This window comes from Protopterus annectens, chromosome 2.part2 (genome assembly GCF_019279795.1).
Source record: "Protopterus annectens isolate FY-2018-M chromosome 2.part2, PAN1.0, whole genome shotgun sequence".
Lineage (NCBI taxonomy): Eukaryota > Metazoa > Chordata > Ceratodontiformes > Protopteridae > Protopterus > Protopterus annectens.
In genome coordinates this window covers 520356651-520376958 of record NC_056730.1, presented here as the reverse complement: position 1 = coordinate 520376958, position 20308 = coordinate 520356651, and the positions used below count along the sequence as shown (strand labels likewise).

At 39.8% G+C, this 20308-nt stretch overlaps 1 protein-coding gene across 1 annotated transcript in view; it reads right to left on the bottom strand.

The window, feature by feature from the left end:
* Positions 1-20308, bottom strand: part of CHMP3 (charged multivesicular body protein 3) — a 547243-nt gene that overhangs the window by 358500 nt on the left and 168435 nt on the right. Inside the window, exon 4 of the mRNA XM_044063986.1 lies at positions 14824-14945. Within this exon, the coding sequence (XP_043919921.1) occupies positions 14824-14945 (122 nt within the window). The remainder of the gene's footprint in view (positions 1-14823; positions 14946-20308) is intronic.

Sequence of the window (20308 nt, the reverse complement as noted above, 5' to 3'; positions counted from 1 at the left end):
TGTGTGTGTGTTTGACCACAAGCAAGGGGCAAGTGTGTTTGTGTGTGCGACCGCAAGCAAGGGAGTAATTGTGTGTGTGTGTGTGTGTGACTGCAAGCAAGGGGCAAGTGTGTGTGTGTGTGTGTGTGTGTGTGTGTGTGTGTGAGACTGCAAGCAAGGGGCAAGTGTGTGTGTGTGACTGCAAGCAAGGGGCAAGTGTGTGTGTGTGAGACTGCAAGCAAGGGGCAAGTGTGTGTGTGTGAGACTGCAAGCAAGGGGCAAGTGTGTGTGTGTGAGACTGCAAGCAAGGGGCAAGTGTGTGTGTGTGAGACTGCAAGCAAGGGGCAAGTGTGTGTGTGTGAGACTGCAAGCAAGGGGCAAGTGTGTGTGTGTGAGACTGCAAGCAAGGGGCAAGTGTGTGTGTGTGTGAGACTGCAAGCAAGGGGCAAGTGTGTGTGTGTGAGACTGCAAGCAAGGGGCAAGTGTGTGTGTGTGAGACTGCAAGCAAGGGGCAAGTGTGTGTGTGTGAGACTGCAAACAAGGGGGCAAGTGTGTGTGTGAGACTGCAAGCAAGGGGGCAAGTGTGTGAGACTGCAAACAAGGGGGCAAATGTGTGTGAGACAGCAAGCAAGGGCCAAGTGTGTGTGTGTGTGTGTGTGTGTGTGTGTGTGTGTGTGTGTGTGTGTGTGTGTGTGTGTGTGTGACTGCAAGCAAGGGTGAAATTTTGCCTCTTTCAATATTTCTTGTGCTGTGAAGTTCATAGATACAACTGATTGAGTAGATTTTACAGGGAGCTGAGAGATGCAGGGCTGCAACAATTATTAGTGCTGCTTATGTCTGCTTGCTTTGCTAATATCACAACAGGTTGTTTGCTTTTGATGCAGAAGGCTGTGGTTTCTACTCACATAGATGCATTTGTGAAACTGTACTGCATTGCAAATGGGGTGGATGATGCACTCCTTTCTGGTGAAGAAGATTGTCATCCATTCCCTACTGCAGTATTACCAGCTTATTGTTCTTGTGTAAGACGAGTAAATTATTCAAAAAGGGCAACTATGACATTATTTGTTGATGACATGACATCTAATTTTTGGCTAGCAGCAACAGCTTCATTAGTTACAGATCGCTTTAATGTGGAATTATTTACAGGACGTTTACTGCTTCAGAAATTGTGCGTATGTACTGATACTGGTGGACTGTAGAAGTCTGACTACACTTGTGATGGAAATATTCAGAATTGGGCAGTATTGTCATTATTGGTGCATGCATTTTGTTGCACTGTTTTCAGGAAAAATGTTTGAAACAGTAAATATAAAACACCCACTAAAACTGGACTGCATTGTACAAGGAATATAATTATATACAATCAGGAAGGTGTATTCAACAACATGTGCATTTCGTGTGCAAAGGGTCTGAGAATTTTAAAATATCACTAACTGAAAGTGAAACTTAGACTGCCACTGGCTACATGTGTTATCTTTGAATGTCTGTTTCAGTGCTGTTGCAATGTCCAGATTCTGACTGCAAGCAAGGTCGAAGTGTGTGTGTGTGTGTGTGTGTGTGTGTGTGTGTGTGTGTGTGTGTGTGTGTGTGTGTGTGTGTGTGTGTGTGTGTGTGTGTCCGCAAGGGGCAAGTGTGTGTGTGTGTGACTGCAAGCAAGGGGGCAATAGTGTGCATGTGTGTGTGACTGCAAGCAAGGGGGCAATAGTGTATGACTGCAAGCAAGGGGGCAAGAGTGTTTGTGCGTGACTGCAAGCAAGGGGGCAAGAGTGCGTGTGTGTGACTGCAAGCAAGGGGGCAATTGTGTGTGTGTGTTTGACCACAAGCAAGGGGGCAATTGTGTGTGTGTGTGTGAGACTGCAAGCAAGGGGGCAATTGTGTGTGTGTGTGTGAGACTGCAAGCAAGGGGCAATTGTGTGTGTGTGTGTGTGTGTGTGTGTGTGTGTGTGTGTGTGTGAGACTGCAAGCAAGGGGGCAATTGTGTGTGTGTGTGTGAGACTGCAAGCAAGGGGGCAAGTGTGTGTGTGTGTGAGACTGCAAGCAAGGGGGCAATTGTGTGTGTGTGAGACTGCAAGCAAGGGGGCAATTGTGTGTGTGTGAGACTGCAAGCAAGGGGGCAAGTGTGTGTGTGTGTGTGAGACTGCAAGCAAGGGGGCAAGTGTGTGTGTGTGTGTGTGTGTGACTGCAAGCAAGGGGGCAAGTGTGTGTGTGTGTGTGTGTGTGTGTGTGTGTGTGTGTGTGTGTGTGTGTGTGTGTGTGTGTGTGTGTGTGACTGCAAGCAAGGAGGCAAGAATGTGTGTGACTGCAAGCAAGGCTTTTTATTTTTGGATTGTTAGTCTCAATTTTTGTGGTTTTCAGTCAAACTCTTTCAGAATAAAGTCACTAAATGAGACACTGAGTTTCAGCCTTCATAACCTTCAGAAAAATGCATGCTAAAGCAAGACCTGTTATTCGATCAGCTCTCTCAGTTTATACAAGATCAATTGTTTGTACTGTTTTGATGTCCCCCCACATATATTTTGCCTTGTCCAGATTTCCTGTTGCTAGGTACATGCAAATAAATTGCTTTTTTAGAATTAGGCATATCCCAACCTCTCAGCTGTCCCTGAACTTGGCTCAAAATGTTGCTCTTCCCCTAATAATCCCTCCCCAGAAAATGCTATTTTGGAAGAAAACATGGAGGGTTTACCATTAACTGTAATAATCCAGTTAGGGATAACTTTCATTTCATAAATGCATGTTTTTTTTATTTTGTCAGATGCTCAAGTTAGTAGTACTAATATTAAAAGGAGCCCCTTCTTTGACAGGTTACCAGCTGTATTGTGTGGCTATTATCTTTTTGAATCAATTTTTTTTTTTTTTTTTTGGGACAATTGCTGCCAAATCATTAGAGACTGAAGAATGAAATCAATGACAGACATTTAAGTTTCAGATTTCATACCCTTTTGAAAATTCATACTAATGCAAGACCTACTATTTCATAATCTTTCCTAATTTGATAGGAGCAATAATCCTACTTCTATTTATTTATTTATTTTATTTATTTATATTTGTTGACCGGGAGTGTCAGACTGGACGTAGGTCTATTTTCAGCGTAGGCCCGGGGAGAAAAGCTCCACAGTAAAATAGACAGTAGTTACATTGGATTATAATGATTAACAATTTAACATAGCACTTACTTACAACATATTTACAGATGAAGAACATAGTACATCAATAGACAAATAGAATCTTTATCTGTGAAGTACATAACAGACGTTAACAAATGTTACAATGAAAAGTTCCTGCTGTATAATAAGTACTAGGCTTATGAGCATCTGAGCTTGCTATAATCAAGGTAGTTAGTGGAGTGGAAAGAAAGGTAGTGGTTGGATGGGGTGGATGATATTAGACTGGGAGTTGCAAGGGCATAGCCAGCATGTTTTTAGTTGCGCTTTTAATAAAGTTTTGAAGTGGGTGCATGATGGTACGGAGGTAATTGTGGGTGGGAGTTAGTTCCATAATTTGGCTATGGCGCAAGAGAATAGTGCTTCACCAGCAGAGTTATTGGCTTTAGTGATCTGCAAGTGATTTTTGTTGTTGGATCTTAGTGGTCTGGTGGTGCGATTAGGGTTGGAGTAGATTCTGGAGGGATGGAACATTTAGTGGATGGTTTACTAGTTTGTGGGCGAGTGAGAGTTGATACCACTGAAGCAGGTGAGGGAGTTCAAGCCAGCCCAGTTCAGCAAGTGACAGACAGTGGTGACAACGGTAGGATTCCCCTGTGGTGAATTTGGTGATTTTTGTTGTAGCAGGTCTCTAGCTTGTTTAGACCACATTGCCTTAGGTTGGTATATATTGGAGAGGCATAAAGTAGGGTGGAGATAAGGTGGGAATTTGCTATTGAAATCTTTGCTGCTTTGGTGAGAAATTGCTCTTTTCTGTATAATGCTCCTAGTTTTTTGTGGACTTTTTTATGGTCATGGATATGTGAATGTCAAATATTAGTTTATTTTCTGTTTCCACTCCTAGCAATTTGGTGTGTTCAGTTGGGTATATAATGGTGTTGTCTTTTGCTGTGATGTTAAAGTGAGAGTTGTTTTGAGTATGTTTGGTGGGTTGGAAGATGAGTAGTTTAGTTTTGTTTGGGTTGAGTATTAATTGGGCATCGGATAACCATGTTTCAACAGAGGAAAAGGCTTCCTGTGTGACTTTTTGCAGTTTCGGTAGGGACTGGGCTAAGCAGATGATGGTTGAGTCATCTGCATATTGTATGAGTGTGCCACGTTTGGTGGCAGAGGCTAGATTATTGGTGTAAACAGAGAAGAGTAGGGGTCCAAGGATGGATCCTTGGGGAACCCCTATGGAGACAGGTAGTTGGGGAGATGTCATTCTGCCATACAACGGATTGTTGGCGGTCAGACAGGTAAATCTGAAACCAGTTGGTGACTGATTGTGAGAAGGATAGGTTATTGAGGACAGAGATAAGTTGTTTGTGTGGGACCATGTCAATTGCTTTAGATAGGTCTAGGAAAGTAGCAGAGGAGAGATGGCCATTGTTTTTATACTGAAGGATAGTGTTAGTAAAGGAGAGTAAGGCAGTGGTGGTGCTATGGTTTGGTCAGAAACCATGCTGAGTACTGGAAAGGAGGTTGATAGTAAGGAGGTAGTCTGAGACCGGAGAGTGTATGCGTCTCTCTAGTATTTTGGAGAGTGGAGAGAGAATAGCTACGGGGCAGTAATTGGTTGGGGTGGATGTCTCCACTTAGGGCTAGTTTTGATATGCATGAGATTATTAGTTTTCTCAGTTTTTGAATGTGTTTGTTTATAAGGGAAACTTTATGATTGTGCTCTGTGGGTACTAGGTATGGTGCGAGGGTTACTATGTTAAGTTGTAGGGCTGCTTTATGTTTGAGTAATATAGTTCTTAGAATATGTGGGGGGTGCATAGGGATGGTTCTTGAGCTGGTGGGAGGGGAGTTGAGTGTGGGTGAGACATGAGTGGTGGTGTGAGTAGTAGTACAGTGGTAGTGGTTGAGTGGGGGAATGACGGAGCTTTAGTAGGATGTAAGATATGCAAGGAGAGTGCATGCAGTGAGCATAGGTAAGGTATGCTGGTACATGTCAGTTGAGGAGGTGTGATAGTAGTGGGAAGATGGAGGAGGTAGTGTTGGGTTAGCGCTGTGGTTGGCTATTGGAAAGATGGGAGGGGTTTTGAGTCCAATAAAGGTGGGACCACCTGGAGCGGGAGGGAATAGGGGGCAGGGTGGGGAGCAAAGCAGGTAGAGACCCTGTTAGTTGCTCGTATGAGGGGGCTGGAAACAATCACAAAGCAAAGGCAAGTATGTGTTAAGAAACAATCACAATTGACCAAGGACTGCTCTGAAACCAAGTCATTTCTTAATTTCTCAGGTGGAAAAACAGGATAACCTTGTATCAGTAGGCTACTGTGGTCATAGTTTAAATTTACAAACACACAGTATTGATGAGTTATGGCGGATACTATTTGCTAACAGAAGGGAATAAGAGAAAGTGGAATGTGTGTGTGTGTGTGTGTGTGTGTGTGTGTGTGTGTGTGTGTGTGGGGGGGCTGCTTACAAGCCAAAGCAGAGTGCTCGTCAGGGGAAAATTAATATTGGCCCAAACAGGTAGACACATACTCAAAGTTAACTGTAGCTGTTTGCAGACAGTTCAGACCCGGACTAAGCTTTTCCGTTTGTGCCTTTGTCCCACTTCTATGTATGGCTTTGTCCTAATTTCTTGCACTGAGGTTCATAGGTATTTCAGGATCAATTTATCCTTGCTTTTGAACCAGATTTCTCTGCTTGGTTAGTACACTGCTATAAAATGTAAAAATAAAATCTAAATCACTGTAGAAGTAAAGCAGTGTGTGTGTCTGCGTGTGTGTATGCACTACCATCATTTTTTTAAAATATTGACTCAAAAAAGCATGTGGGTGCTGTCATGCAAGTCTAAAATATTTCAAGTTTATAGTGCATCATTTGTTAGCTATTTAAACAGGAAGGGAAAATAAGTGGCAGATTGCTTTGCAAAGCAGGGATTATTGCCAGTGCTATGTAGCTTAGTTTTAAATTTGACAGGAGTAGTGCAACAAAAAGTCTCCCACTGTAAGGAGGAAAAGGCTGACAAGCAAACAGTACATTACTCTGGTCACTTGCTGTGACAAGCTGTCAATCACATGCAGATAATGGGTCAAATTACCCTTGGCTCTTTGACAGCTAGGGAAGGGAGGGGAGATTCCTTGAAGAGCTAGATTTCAGCCTTCACAAAAGAAAGCAATTTAGCATTTCTAAGATGAAAGAGTAAGAAAATGCACCTTTCAGTTCTGTTCTGTAGCATTTGCACTGTTTGTATTTTAAGTGGTCATTGAAAAAGGATAACATTTTAACCAAAAGTAGGGGATTTTAAGACTGCAGTGAATGCCTTTTAAGTCAATGAAGTGACAGCAGCTTAAGGCAAAACGTGGCAGATCTGATGCCATTTTTGGAGACAAATAATGCATTCTGGGATACTTAGAGGCAGAGTAAACAGTCTGAATTTTTTCAATATGCCAGACCCCATGTGGTCAGAGTCAAAAATTGCATCTAAAAATATCTAAAAAGCTCAAAATAGTCTCAGAGTGCTATTAAAATGTAGGAAACATCAAACCATGATAAAATTAATATGTTTTTTTGAGTCTGAGGGTGCGGCTGTCCTTTAAGTAACTTATATACAAACTAACAACTGAGATCACGCATGGTCACTCTGGCTGCTTCTACAAAATTGCACTAGGGATTGCACGTTTGGAATTTATATGTGTATGTACAGCCTTGCATGCTTCTGAAAGATATAGCACACACAATTTACACTCTGATCTACACTACTTAAGCATACACACGCATTGAATAGTATTTACAAAACAAACAAAAAAAAAATCAGAATCTCAGAATCTCAGATCAGTCAGTTAAGTGTATCCAGAAAAAGGAAAAAAATGTTTTGGCTCCAAGCAGAAAATCTGTAAGTGGTTGACTTACTGCATTTTTGTTCTGTTACTCCAACATGGAAAGAAGATGAAAGGGACCATGAGAGCCCAGGACAATAGGAGTACAGTAGCCACTGTGCCTTTCAGAGGTGTGTGAGTGCAGTGGTTATTTCTGATCCAGCTAACTGGTCATCAGTCTATACTACTTTCCAAACACTGCATGCAAGACATGGCCTACCAAGCAAGGATTCAGTTTGCACCTGAAATTCTGCTGGACTTTTTGCAGCCAAACCGTAATAATCTGTCTACCTCTCTAGCCTCTTTAGATCTGAGAATAGTCACAGTAGTACGGGCTATTTCAACAATGATCTGTATGTGGATCATACTACTCTTCACTGCTGCAGTAATGGTTTCCTCCTACCATCACCCCTTCTCTTTTTGGGCATGCTGGGGTGGGGTACCCTACTGCTATGCATTTAACCCTTCAGCTTTCACTCTCTCTCTCAGGGCCTCTGGCCTACTGAAGTCTGGGAAGCCATGCAGAGCACTACTGTTCTAAGCCTCTGTGCCACAGAGAGTAGACCTGCACTCCTGTTTGAACAGTATCCTTACAACCTTGTTTAGGGTCTAGCAGGGTGGATACCTTGTGCTTGTCTTGGGCAGAAAAGCTCTAAAATTAGGTGGGTAGGTGTCATGTTTATATACAGGAATTGTGACATCCTCAGTGGGAGGGCAACCACCTACCCTGGAGGTGGAAGACAGATGGGTTCTGGAAGATGGGCTGGATGTTGGGCCTTCTGTGGCTGAAATCCCAGTAATAAGGACTACAGCAAAAGTGATCTGCTGAAACATCTATTATTATGCTAAGTTCTTACACAACTGTACCTTTAGTGCTTTCATCGTGGGACACATAAACGCTCTTTCTGATAATCAACTGTTTACAATTCCTCAGAGTCTTTGCGGGATCAGTGCTAAAAATCAGAGTAAGGCTTTGGAGTCTCTAGCCCAAATAATCCATTCCTTAGATGATGGCTGAAAAATGAGGTCAGATTTCCTAAGTAGGGAGGTCACCATACTGTTTTTTTTCACGCTACTTTGGTAGTGTACTTTAAGAGGTCCATCAGAAGGGGAACCATCCCAGAAGACTCCTGAGTTCACCTACACGCATTCTGGAGACTACACTGCATAAATGGTAAAAAGTCAACAAGCCATGTATTAACTTTGTGACAGTTACTTGCAGTGACCAAGAGGATGCACTGCGCATGGAGTGCAGTTGTTAGTTATGCTATCTGAAGCATCCTGCACAAGGTGTACTTGAAAAAATAGACAGTAAAGGTTCTTTCTGGTTTTAGGGTTTGTAGGGTTACTTGGTTTTCATATGATGGTTAGGAAAATAATTTTTTGGGTGAGGGTTAAACTTTTTAAGGTTACTGTTAGGATTTTGGGGGTAAGGCTGGATTAATAGGTTTCAGAGTTACAGTTAGGGTCAGAGTTTTAGCCTTAGGTTCTTATTTTGTATAACCCTATGCTACACTTTCTTCTGAGATAAAAGTTATGTGTTCTTACTTTTTTAATTTCTCCAAATCTTTTGGGTTTCTAATACCATGACGGGAATGGACCCCATTCCTAAGTCAAAGTAAGATTAAAGTTCATGAAATTAATATTGTTTCAATCTTTGTCAACCAGAAGTGCTTTTCGCAGCACCCGCATTGTGCCCAGTAATGACTCCTTCTGCAATTCGTACAGAATTACATACATTGGTAACATATCTAAATATGATTGTAGATTCTTTTTTATAAGACCATTTGCTCTATTACTATTGTAACTACTTTGGTATCTTTCTTCCACATTGCTCTATTTTCTACCTGCAAATTCTGATATTTTATGACTTTGTGTCTCTGTACGCAGGACAATGTAGTCACTGGGTGTGGTGATTTCAATGGTCAATGCTAATTTTGTCTTCTTTTCATGGACCACTATATCTGGTTTTCTAGCAACTATCTTTTGAACTGTTGGTAATGAATGATTCCATGTGATGCAGACTTCACTTTCTATAATGCTTTGTGGCTTATGTTTCCAGCATTTTTCAGCCACTTCAATACCATAATGTCTGCACAATCCCCAATGCAACAGTCTTACCACATCATTATGCCTTTCAGTATACAGTCCTTCTGCCATTATACATCGTAACCAGCAATGAAATGTGCAACTGTTTCCAATTCTGTTTTACAAAACCTACATTTGTCTGTTTCTCCCAAATGTTCAATTGACTTTGTACACCAATGTGTAGGTGGCCCACTATCTTGTGCCACCAATATTAACCTTTTATCTCTTGGTTTGACTTTGCTTCTCCTTAACCATTCCTGCATTTGTTCCTGATCAACATGAGGTTCTTCTAGAAGTTTTCTATACTTGCAACTATATTTCTGCATTTTCCACATTTCTTGCCTTATCTGGTCCTTCACCTTATATTCTTTATTTTGTTTTTTGGCACATTCAGTTGCTGCCTGATTTTTATCTACTTGTGATTTGATTCCATTCCTGCTTGATGCTGATATGCTTCTGCTAGCTTAAGCAAGGAAGTCATCTTATATTTATTCTCCTCAGGTTCCAAAACTTTCACTACATTTGGGTCTTGTGAGGTCACCATGCATGTGTGGAGTCCCACGACTGCAAATCTATACATCTAATGAATTTCACGGAGGGCCATCCCTTCTTCAGAACTGGGAATACATACTCTTGTTATGCACTGATTTTTATAAATCATTTGGTCCTTGTTTTCCTATGTAATCTATCCAACACGTTTTGGGGCCAGTCAATCACTCCAAAACTGTAAGTTAGGACAAGGAAGTAAATACTGTGGGAAGAAATAGCCAGGGAATTGTTATGGCTAGGCTTGTATAGGCCCTAGGGCCAATAGCCTAGTATCAACCTATGAACCTATGGAAGAGCAAATTGGTTTACAGCTTGGATTTTGTTCCTAGATATCAAAGCGGTTTTCAGGATTAATTTAAGTCTTCTAAAGTATTCCTTAGGAAGTTTTATTCACATTTACATTTTACTGTTGATCCTTCATCAATTCCCAAATTTTATACACTCCCTCTTGCTCAAGTTCTTTTATATCACACATTCTTGTCCCAAACTGATGTTTTATTGGTGCTGTAGTTTTCCTGCTTTAAAGGTTGCTTTTGCACATTTACTAAGACCAAATGACATTCTTATATAATCTGAAAAAGTTTTGACAACTTGCAGTTGTCCTTTCAGTTCATCTAATGAGCTATACAGTTTTAACTCACCGACAAAGAGAAGATGAGAAGTCGTTACACTTTGTTATCTAGGAACCAAATTATAGCCATGGCCTACGCTGTTAAGTAGACCGCTTAATGGGTTAAGGGCAAGGCAGAATAGCAGCGGTGACACAGTCACCCTGGAATATCCCTCTTTGAATTTTTATATCTGGAATAATAATCTGTCCTTCGTCCCAAGTGGTCTGCTACTGTTTCATGGTCACCGTAATGTAGTCGATCAGTGAAGGTTGCATTTTGTACATTTTTAAGCACCCTTTTATCCATGAATGTGGGAGACTATCAAATGCTTTTTTGTAGTCAGTTCATGCCATACTTAGATTCTTCCCCTTTTTACAGTTCTCCACTATGACTAACAAATGATCCTTTGTTCCATATGACTTGTCTTTTATTGCCCTTTTGTTCTATTGCCATAACTTGAATTTTCTTCTACAGGACTGTAAACTCTGTCGGCATCAATTCCAGTGTACATTTTATACATCATCGGAAGGCAAGTTATTGGTCTATAATTTTTAAGGTATCTTGCAGGTTCACTCTCAAGGAGCATTGCTTTTCCTGTTGTTTGTCAGGTTGGTGTCTGTTCCAGGTGCTCATATAAATAGCTCTTACTCATGGCTAAATCTTCATGCAAATATGTTAACACTTTTAACCAGAAGTTAGTTACTGCATCTGAGCCAGGAGTTTTCTAGAGGCTTTTCTTAACTTTATTTCAATCTCTCTGGCTGTTACTTCATCCCATTTCATATCCTGTACCTTTAAAGTTCTTATTCTTTCTTTTACTTCTTCTATTCATTTAGCATCTTTATGTTACACAGGATCTTCATAGATACTTCTCCAAAATGTATCTATTTCTTCTTTTTTTGGTGTTTCAAATCCTTTTACCTTGTTTCCCAAAGCTCTATAAAACTTTTTTGGGTCATCAATAAGTTGCTTATTTTGTACTCTTCCTTTATATTTATCTGTGTATCTTCTAATTTTTTCCACCTGTGCTGAGATTTTCAGTTTGTTATTTGTGATAGTGCATGATAGATCCTGACAGATCCTGACCTGTTCTAATACTGCACATTGCTTTTATAATGTCTATCTTTCCAAGTATTTTTGTTGATCTGTTCCCTCTTCTATACTCTTCTAACAGTGACACTTCTTGTCTTAGTTGCTTTATAGTTTTTTCTATTTGATATTTCCATGATGGTATTCGATTTTTCCCCTTTCTCTCACTCACTATCCGGTGTTTTTGTGGTAGAACTTTAATCAGTTAATAACTTAGCTGCACAATAATATATCCTTGCTGGCCTGTCATTCCTCAACATTAACTGCGTCAGAGTTTCCACAGTTTCCTGTTCCTTCTCTTGCTGTCCAGCTTTAAGTGAACATTTATACTGATTTCCTATGGAAGACAACAAAATATCTTCATATGGCGCCTGACCAATTTCTTCCTTTTCCACTGGTTTCCCCTTAATTTGGAGATCCATTGCTCTGTCCTGTTGTGGTACTTTTTGAATTAAAGTTTCTACACTGAAGCCTTCACTTTGGAGGTACTCCATAACCTCAGTTTCTATTTCTTTAACTTCTCCATTCCGAATCTCCTTTTCTGCTTTTCCTCTGTCTTCTTATTTTTTGTACTGTAAAGTTTTCCATGTCTGGATTCCTTTGCATGTACTTCTCTTCAAATATCTTTGGTGCTGCTTTTTTGTATTGATTACTTCTGCTTTCTCCTTGCATAGATATTACACCATATTAAATTTCTTTTTCTTTCCCATGTCCATATTTCTTCTTCAGATGTCCCCTGATCTTCCTGTGTCTCCTTAATTTGGGGACTCGTTCCATCATGCTGTGAAGTAACCTGTGTAAGACCTTCTATATCAAATCCTTCACTTCACAGGCACTCCATAACGTCAACTTCTACTTTTTTCCTTCTGATTTACTAATCTTCTTTTCCACATTCCCTTTGTGATAATATTTTTTTTAGCTTTTCTTACCTTTATAGGCTTCAAGAGGAGTACATAGGATAAGAAAATGCTGAAGAAATTGGCACCCAGGCTGCTATTTCCTCCCTGTGAAACACGAGACACAGCATGTGTGATGGGGAGCCACTGCCTAAGACTGTCTGGTTGTTACATCTTGAGCAGGATATAAACCCAAGGAGTTAGAGGCAACTGCAGCAGTGAGCATGATGTACATTAGGTGGATCTTCGGAGCAAATGGATTGATACCATTAAGCCAGGAAGGCTGGAGATTTGGTAGCTGCTGAACTGAAGGCACAGATGTGGAAATGTGTAGAACGCTAAGATGGTGCCAATAGACTGGCAAGGTGGGACAGTGTTCCTTTTTTTCAAAATGTGGGACAGTAGACATGTTCCAATTAAAGGCAGAATAGACTTTTCACACTCCATGGAAAATCAAATGTCAAGTTGCTAGGAAGGAGACTTCATCCAGAAGACAGGCCTCTGTTTCAACAGCAGCAGTGTGAATTCTGTCCTCGTCACTTAGGATATAAATTATCTGTCCTTGTACAGATAAAGAATAGGCTTGGGAGGTCATCGATAGTGTCTACATATGTTTTGTGAATTTGAAGAATGCATGTGTCAGTAGTGTGACAGGTAGCACACATGCCTTTGGTGCAAAATGCTGTGGCTTCTACTCCAATACCAGGTAAATTAACTGTCGCAACTGCAGTGCAGCATAATGGGGTGCTTCACACGAGTGTGCCATCCTTTGGATGAGATGCTAAGCAGAAGTCCCATCCACTTGAGATGGTGGTAGCTCAGGAGGATATAAAAGATCCCATGGCACCTACTGAAAAGAGAATAGGTGGTTCCCCAATGCCCTGGCCAAATTTCCCTTAGCAGTATAAAATACCATATTGGGTTTCATCTGAAAAGAGGCTACTGGCCTAGTGGGACTAACCCAGTCAATAAAGGATACATAAAATAATTAAATAAATGTGACTGTACACCCCAGAATGTCTTGAGGAAAATGCTACAACAGAACAGGGTCACAAGGTTGCTGTTGCAAGCCATTTGAACCCTGTAATTAAAGAATGAGAGTTGCGTCTCCATTCTTGAGTTAAGTTGAATATGTTCAATACTTGGCAAAGGACTCCATCGACAGCATGTCTTGTACACCTTCCTATGTGTGGTTTTCATGGACAAGATATCACAGTGCAACCAAGATATGGAGAATAACCAGTCTGGGGAAACAATGACAACCTCTTTACTGCTAGTAATCCACTCTATTAGCTCCAAGTGACTATGAGCTCCAACGTCCATTGCAGTAATTTGTTATCGAGTGTATAATGGTTGGGATGAAAAGCAGCATCTCCAAATTACAGCTCAGGGTTCTCCTAGTAAAGATAGGACTGCCATCTGCAGGTAATCAGCAAACTAATGGAAATGAAGTATACTGGGGTCTTGTTAAAGACAGAAGGTGGAAGGGATCAAAAAATTGACCAACAGCTAGATGCAGTGACAGCAGTACTGTAGGGACTGTACTGAAATGAGGAGGTGAGTCAAGAGTGTCATAATTTACCAGTTAGTCCACATTCCCACCCTCATCGTGTACAGTCACGTGCTTCAGGTAGTAACAGAAGATGAAATCACAGACACAAGTGTAGGAAATTAATTCCTTTCATATGGTAGCAGAGTTCATATTCTGTGATCCAAACTGAGCATCTCAGCAACCCATGAAGGTCTCCTCCACATCCTTCTGCATTAAGATGAATCAGCTGAGGTGGATTGGGCACCTTGTGAGGATGCCCCCCAGGTACCCCCATGGAATGTGTACCAGGTATATCCTACTAGGAACAGACTGTGGGGCAGACACAGGACATATTGGAGGAATTATACTTCTCAGCTCACCTGACAGAATCTGGAGATCTAACAGAAGGGCGTTTGGTGTGCCTTTCTCAGCATGTTACCATCTCAATCTTAGTCTTCAGTCTTCACCAGGATAACTCAATTACAAAATGGATGGACCAGTCAGAAATGGAAAATGTGCTATACACAAAGTGACAGAGAAATCTGAACTGTGGCAGCAATGGTAATTCAAGCTGCAAATGTGCATAAATGAGTGGTTTTATTACTAGGACCATACTACATAATGCATGCACATTTACAATACAAAGCAATATATTTGCTAATATTTGAACTTAGCAGGTGTACTGATCCAAGGACCATTCTTCAGGTGAATATAGACCATGAAAACTGACATACAAAGGACATGTACAATTGGCAGAGAACACAAATTCAACAAATGGTACACAAGCTTATGTACAGAGATGAAATAAGAGTACTATGAATATTACATAAGCACACAGAAACAATTTCTGAGAACAGTATAATCCAGTAAGATTCTAGTGGTAGTGGTCATAAACACGTTGAAGAGCCAGAAAATGCTGCTTTTCAAATGGGTAAAAACACATGCCTGAAATTAATACGAACCTACATTTATGAAGGCTTGATTAATGCAAACTGCTTAAACCGTTTCCCAGAATTTAAAATAGCTCTTGAACATTACCAGAATGAGCCCATAAACATCACCTTAACAGCCAAACTGCCCATAATAACTTCTTAGCCTTACCTTCATCATTTCTTTTGACAATTCTCTCATTGTTGCTTGAATTTCAGGGATTTTGACCAGGTTATGCATAGCTTTCATGACTTCTGTGCTCTTCTGTAATGAGCCTGCAACCCTGAGCACAGCTGTGGAAGAAAGGTTGCCAAATGTTATCACAAACATCAAATGAACTTTCCAATAAAAATATAAACTGCCTGACTTTCTGGCATGGCATGCTGGTCTTATACCCCTACAAAAAGGTCCTCCTTTATGAGTCCTAGATTAGTTACTACTAAATCTGGCAACTTATTTCTTAGAAAAATCCCATGTTCAGGAAAGTTTAGGAGCTTAGACAATGCATAAAGTGATATAATGTCAGCTACATAAAACACTTTTCCTTAGAGCTCAACAGTTTGCCCACTACCACCAGCAAAGCACCATCATGCAAATCAAGTAGTAGTAACATAAATCTGGCATGACAGTATTAAGCAAGTGATAAATGTTTGTGTAAATATTTTTCCTATACAATGTTGACTTACAAGGAGTTTAACAGCAGCTGCTGACTGGAGGACTACCTATCTGCACAGGGATGGCAGAATGATACTCTTTACCCATCCAATACAGACCATTAACAGATCAACTGAGACAGTAAGACTGTGTTTTTAACTACAGAAGCACTCTTTGAGAGCTCCTAGATTGGGCTGAATCCCAAACAGTACAAGAATGGAAGAGATCAGAGGATCACCGAAAGCCATAGCTCAGGTGACTGAACCCTGGAGGTCAAAAGCGATTTTACACATGTAACCCACTTCCCCAAATCACAGTTGAGAAAATAATGCTTGGTGAGTGTGTGGAACAAGGAGCAAGAGGCTACACACAAATGCCTGTGACAGACACATTCCTGAAGCAAGTAATGGATGCAGGCAGTCCTCTACCCATGTGGGATTTAACTACAAGGCATTTATCAATGTCTGCCTCACTAACTGATGGCAAAACAAACAGGCAGTTGGTAATCCACTAAAAAGTACCAGTTTGGCAACTGAAGATCTTCTGTTCATACAGCAAAGGAGATGACTTCTAAAGCTGGATACTCCCAAACATTCCTAGACCTAGTGAACATAACTCCTTGTAGCACAATTCTGGACCTTAGTGGGTAATAGTTCTCACCAACAATTCTCACAAGTGTAGCAAGCATGTAGCATATCCATCCCTACTTAAGCCAGACCACAAACTGGTAACCTCAAACCATAAACTCTACAACAATAAACATTACTCAATTCAAGGACTTAAATAAACTTGCTTAAAATTTGTGATAAGCTATCTAAGTTTATTTGCAATGTCACCACATCCCATGAAATTTCGATTGCTACTTTTTCATCTGAACTCTACTCCCACATAAAATCTCTATAGATCTAGCAGCCCCAACTAGTACCAAATACATAAAGAAAGTTCATATTAAATCAGCTTGGTGATTCACCACTATACGTAAGCTCTATTAACAAAAAAAAAAAAAAAAACTTTTAAAGTCTCATAACAAATCTACCTACATTAAAGACTTCATTCAAAAGATCGGCAAGGAACTAAAAACGAACGTCAAAAAGACCAGAGATAAGTATGATCTGAAACTGGCATCAGAAGTTAAAGACAGATGCATCCAGTAATAGTTACATTAAGAAACCAAGAAAGAACACCTTCGTCTGTGGAACTAATTCAAAATGTGTTCTACTTTAAATGTCCTCATTAGGTCTCTCTCAGCCCACCCGTCTATGGTTCAAAAGCTACATATCCAATAGGTATCAGTTAGTAAAATGGAATTCTACCCTCTATCCATACCCTAGTCATCACAGGTGTACCACAAGGCTCTATTCTTTGTCCCCTCCTCTTTAATATTCTCACCAACATCCTCCACCCATCCACATAATAGGCCTCCCTAATACAGTATACAGATGACTCCACACTCATTTGCACATCTGAAAACATAGCACACCTTCAAAAAATTACACAGAAAGCTTTAACACCAACTGAAAACAAACATGGCTTTGTAACTCACAATTCATGCTCAACCCTAAAACAAAACAAAAATACTACTTTTTTGCCCAAATCCTTCTCCCATGAAAAAACAAAACTTAAAGTTCTCAATCTTGATAAACACAACAACTGACGTCACTTCTCACACCAAATTATTAGGGAAGATAGTGGATGATAATCTTAAATTCAGCCTGCATACATAACTTTGCACAATAAAAATTCATCAAAAACTAGAGACGCTTTATAGAGCCAAAAACTTTCTCATAAAGGCAACTAAAGCTAGTCTTGTCATTACTTATCTTCTCCCCACACTTCTTTATGGCACTCCCATCCTTACTAACCTTCTGGTATAAAAAAAACATAAGAACCTAAATAATGCTACAATAAAGTTGCTAAATTTGCAAATTCACCTTTCAGAACCCACCACTGTATAGCAGTAGAAAGCCTAAAGTGGTTAAAACCACCCCCATCAACTAACATATACACAGCTTCTTACCACCCATAAAATTATCCAGAATCCATCTGCCTGTCTGGCACTAAATATCATTCTACTCAACTGTTCCCAGTCTGCCATTATGATACAATGACCAAAAATTCCTGTCTGTTCAAAAATCTATCAAATCTACTGGGCATTGTCTATACTCATAACATGTTTCTAAGGTCTGGAACACCTCATCTCTATTCATCAAGTCAATAGCCTCCCTCCCATCCTTCAAACCATTCTGAAAAACTTCCTAGCCAAAAGCTCTCTCTGTTCTTGCTCAGCACCAGGATAAACTATATCCTGAAATGTTAAGAAATACCTATTCATACCGGACATCCCTTTACGCTCCCTTCTTCACTCACTTCCTTACTTCTATCAATTTCTCTCCCCTGGTTTTCTCTCTAAATATACCATAAGCCTGCTTTCCTCTCACTTCACACTGCAGTTCCTGTTTGTACTATACTAATTTGTTTAATTTCTGTATAAGCTGACTAAAATTTCTTTATTAAATCATTATCATATAACTTGCATCTATTTGTAACAAGTGTTTTCATATTAAGTCTAATTTGGTATAACTACTTAAACTGTAATTGCCTTTTGTATTATTTTTAAAGACTGTAAAATTATTGTTCCTAAAATGTTTTGTAATACAGTGGAGCTTTTCTCCCCGGGCCTCTGCTGAAAATGGGCTTGTACCCAGTTAGACTTCCCCAGTAATCAATAAATCAATCAATCAATAAATAATAAATAAATAAATAAATAAAATGAACAAAGAAATAAATAATGGCATTACCCACTTTGACCGTAAAGGCATAGTTAATATACTTAAGGTGGATATAATGCTACCTTTACTCCAGAAGCAGTCAATGAAATTTTACAAATCCCAGAGTGCTACTCATCTCCTTCCATCATCATGGAACATGCCCTGCACTCTTGAAAACTACACAGTGGCATATGCCTTGGTGAAGGAGTGCAAGATGTGCTTACACGACTAGACCAGTGAAAAACTAAAAAGAAAGAAAGCAAACCAGTAGAAAAAAATGAGTGTGTTAACAGAAAGTCAATCCAAGACAGCAAATTAGAAGAAGCCTGAATCTCCAGACTAACTGGATGCTTATGGCATGATACGGGTGCAGACTTTTTTAGATTATTTAAAGGAAACATTTAGGAGATTAAGACAGTCAGGACACAGCTGGTGGAATACTATGCAAAGGCAAAGTTGTGTAAATACAGGATGGCAGACACCATAAACTCGCAAGATGATGTAATTTACGAGTTCTGAAAACAACTGGATTTAAAGGAGAAATATGATTTTTTTTTTGTTGAATGAATTATAAATATTAAAACAAAAAACCGATGAGCATGGAAGACTGCATATCTGAATCATCATCAGAGAGAGTAAATTATGTATCTATTTCATGTACAAGATAAATTAGCAGGCTGGACTGGGCTGCATGTGACACAGATTAAAATGGAATGAGCTCAAAGACTGTACACGCAGATCCAGACTGGAAATGTAAAAAAGCCAAGATATATACTGATGAGATTTTATATGTCCCCTTCTTATAGGGACAAGGAAATACATATAAAGTGGAGGTTATAATAGAATTTTTTTATTGTGGTTATTCTTTTCATACAAGAAAGAAGAGGGTGCAATCTGTAATGGCCATGAGGGACAGTAAAGTGAGGAATCAGTTCTAACTATATGTCCTCCAAGTATTCTTCCCACATTTTTGTAAGACATTTACAGTATTGCAAAAAGCAGTTCAAAACATATGGGAGTATTAGCCTGAAGGAGAAGAAACCAAGGCCCATCTGCCCAAGTCGATGGTATGAGTGGGTAGACAGAGAAGATCCCATTGTGATTATTAAAGAGAATACAGGAATTTCTTCACTGCCCCGGCCAAATTTCCCCATCCAGTATGAGTACCACCCTGGGTCTCTCCTAAAGAGAGGTCACTGGCATAGTAGGACTAGTCCACTCAAAAAAGTATAAATAAATATTAAAAAGACATAAAAAGTGGTGAGTAGCTTGTGACAGCATGCCAAATGAAGATGATAATGAACTGCTGTAACTAAATCAGACTCGGTTTTCTTAATTTACATTAACAGTAATAAAAATGTTAATGCACATATTTAAGTAATAATGCTGACTTTCTAGGTTGAAAGTTAAATTTGTTTTGATAGAGTGTTAGGGGCTGGATCCTGTGCACACTTGTAACTCAAAATGAAGGACAGAAACTGCCTCAATGGGACACACGCACAGATTAGTAAAAGAGTTTGCTCATCACCTAAGGGCTTGGCTAGTTAAAGATGAACTAAAGGTGGCTTGAGCAGTTCCATCTTATTGTCATAGTATAAAACTGATGTCCTGGAAAAAGGAGTTCAATTGTACTGAGCCGTTCAAAGAACTCTGGAAGCCAAATAAAAAGGATGGATGTTCAACTGCAGTTATTTTACAATGATAAGGATTTTATTACACCAGTAATCCCAACAATAAATATTTGCTAATTCATCCCTTGAATTTATCACACTTAACTGGTGCTGGAAAAGGGATTTGTTTTTCATTTTAAAATATTTTCCATCAGCAACAACTGAATAATAAATTCAGAAATGAAAGCTTGGGTATAATCACTTTTCTGTTTAAAAAGTACTTTGGAGTGTGAAACTTTGTGACACATGCAAAGGGAGTAGTGATTAAAGACTGCTTGAGAAACCTTGCAAGTCTTTGTAACTAGAAGGGACAGTTTAAGTTGCACTTTCCCATAATGGTACATATTCGAACTCTGCTCTGCTGCAGTACTCCTTAGGCTATATGGGTTGTCTCTTACCCAAGACAAAACAACTGGACAGCTTTCAAAAGTTCTGGCTCCCAACCACACTTCCACTCTGAATGCTAACTGGCCAGTACTGAGAAGGAAAATCAGCAGTCAGAGTGAAAAATCTTCATGACTTTCCTACTGAAAAGTTAAGTAGCAGCAAACACATCCTGAACTA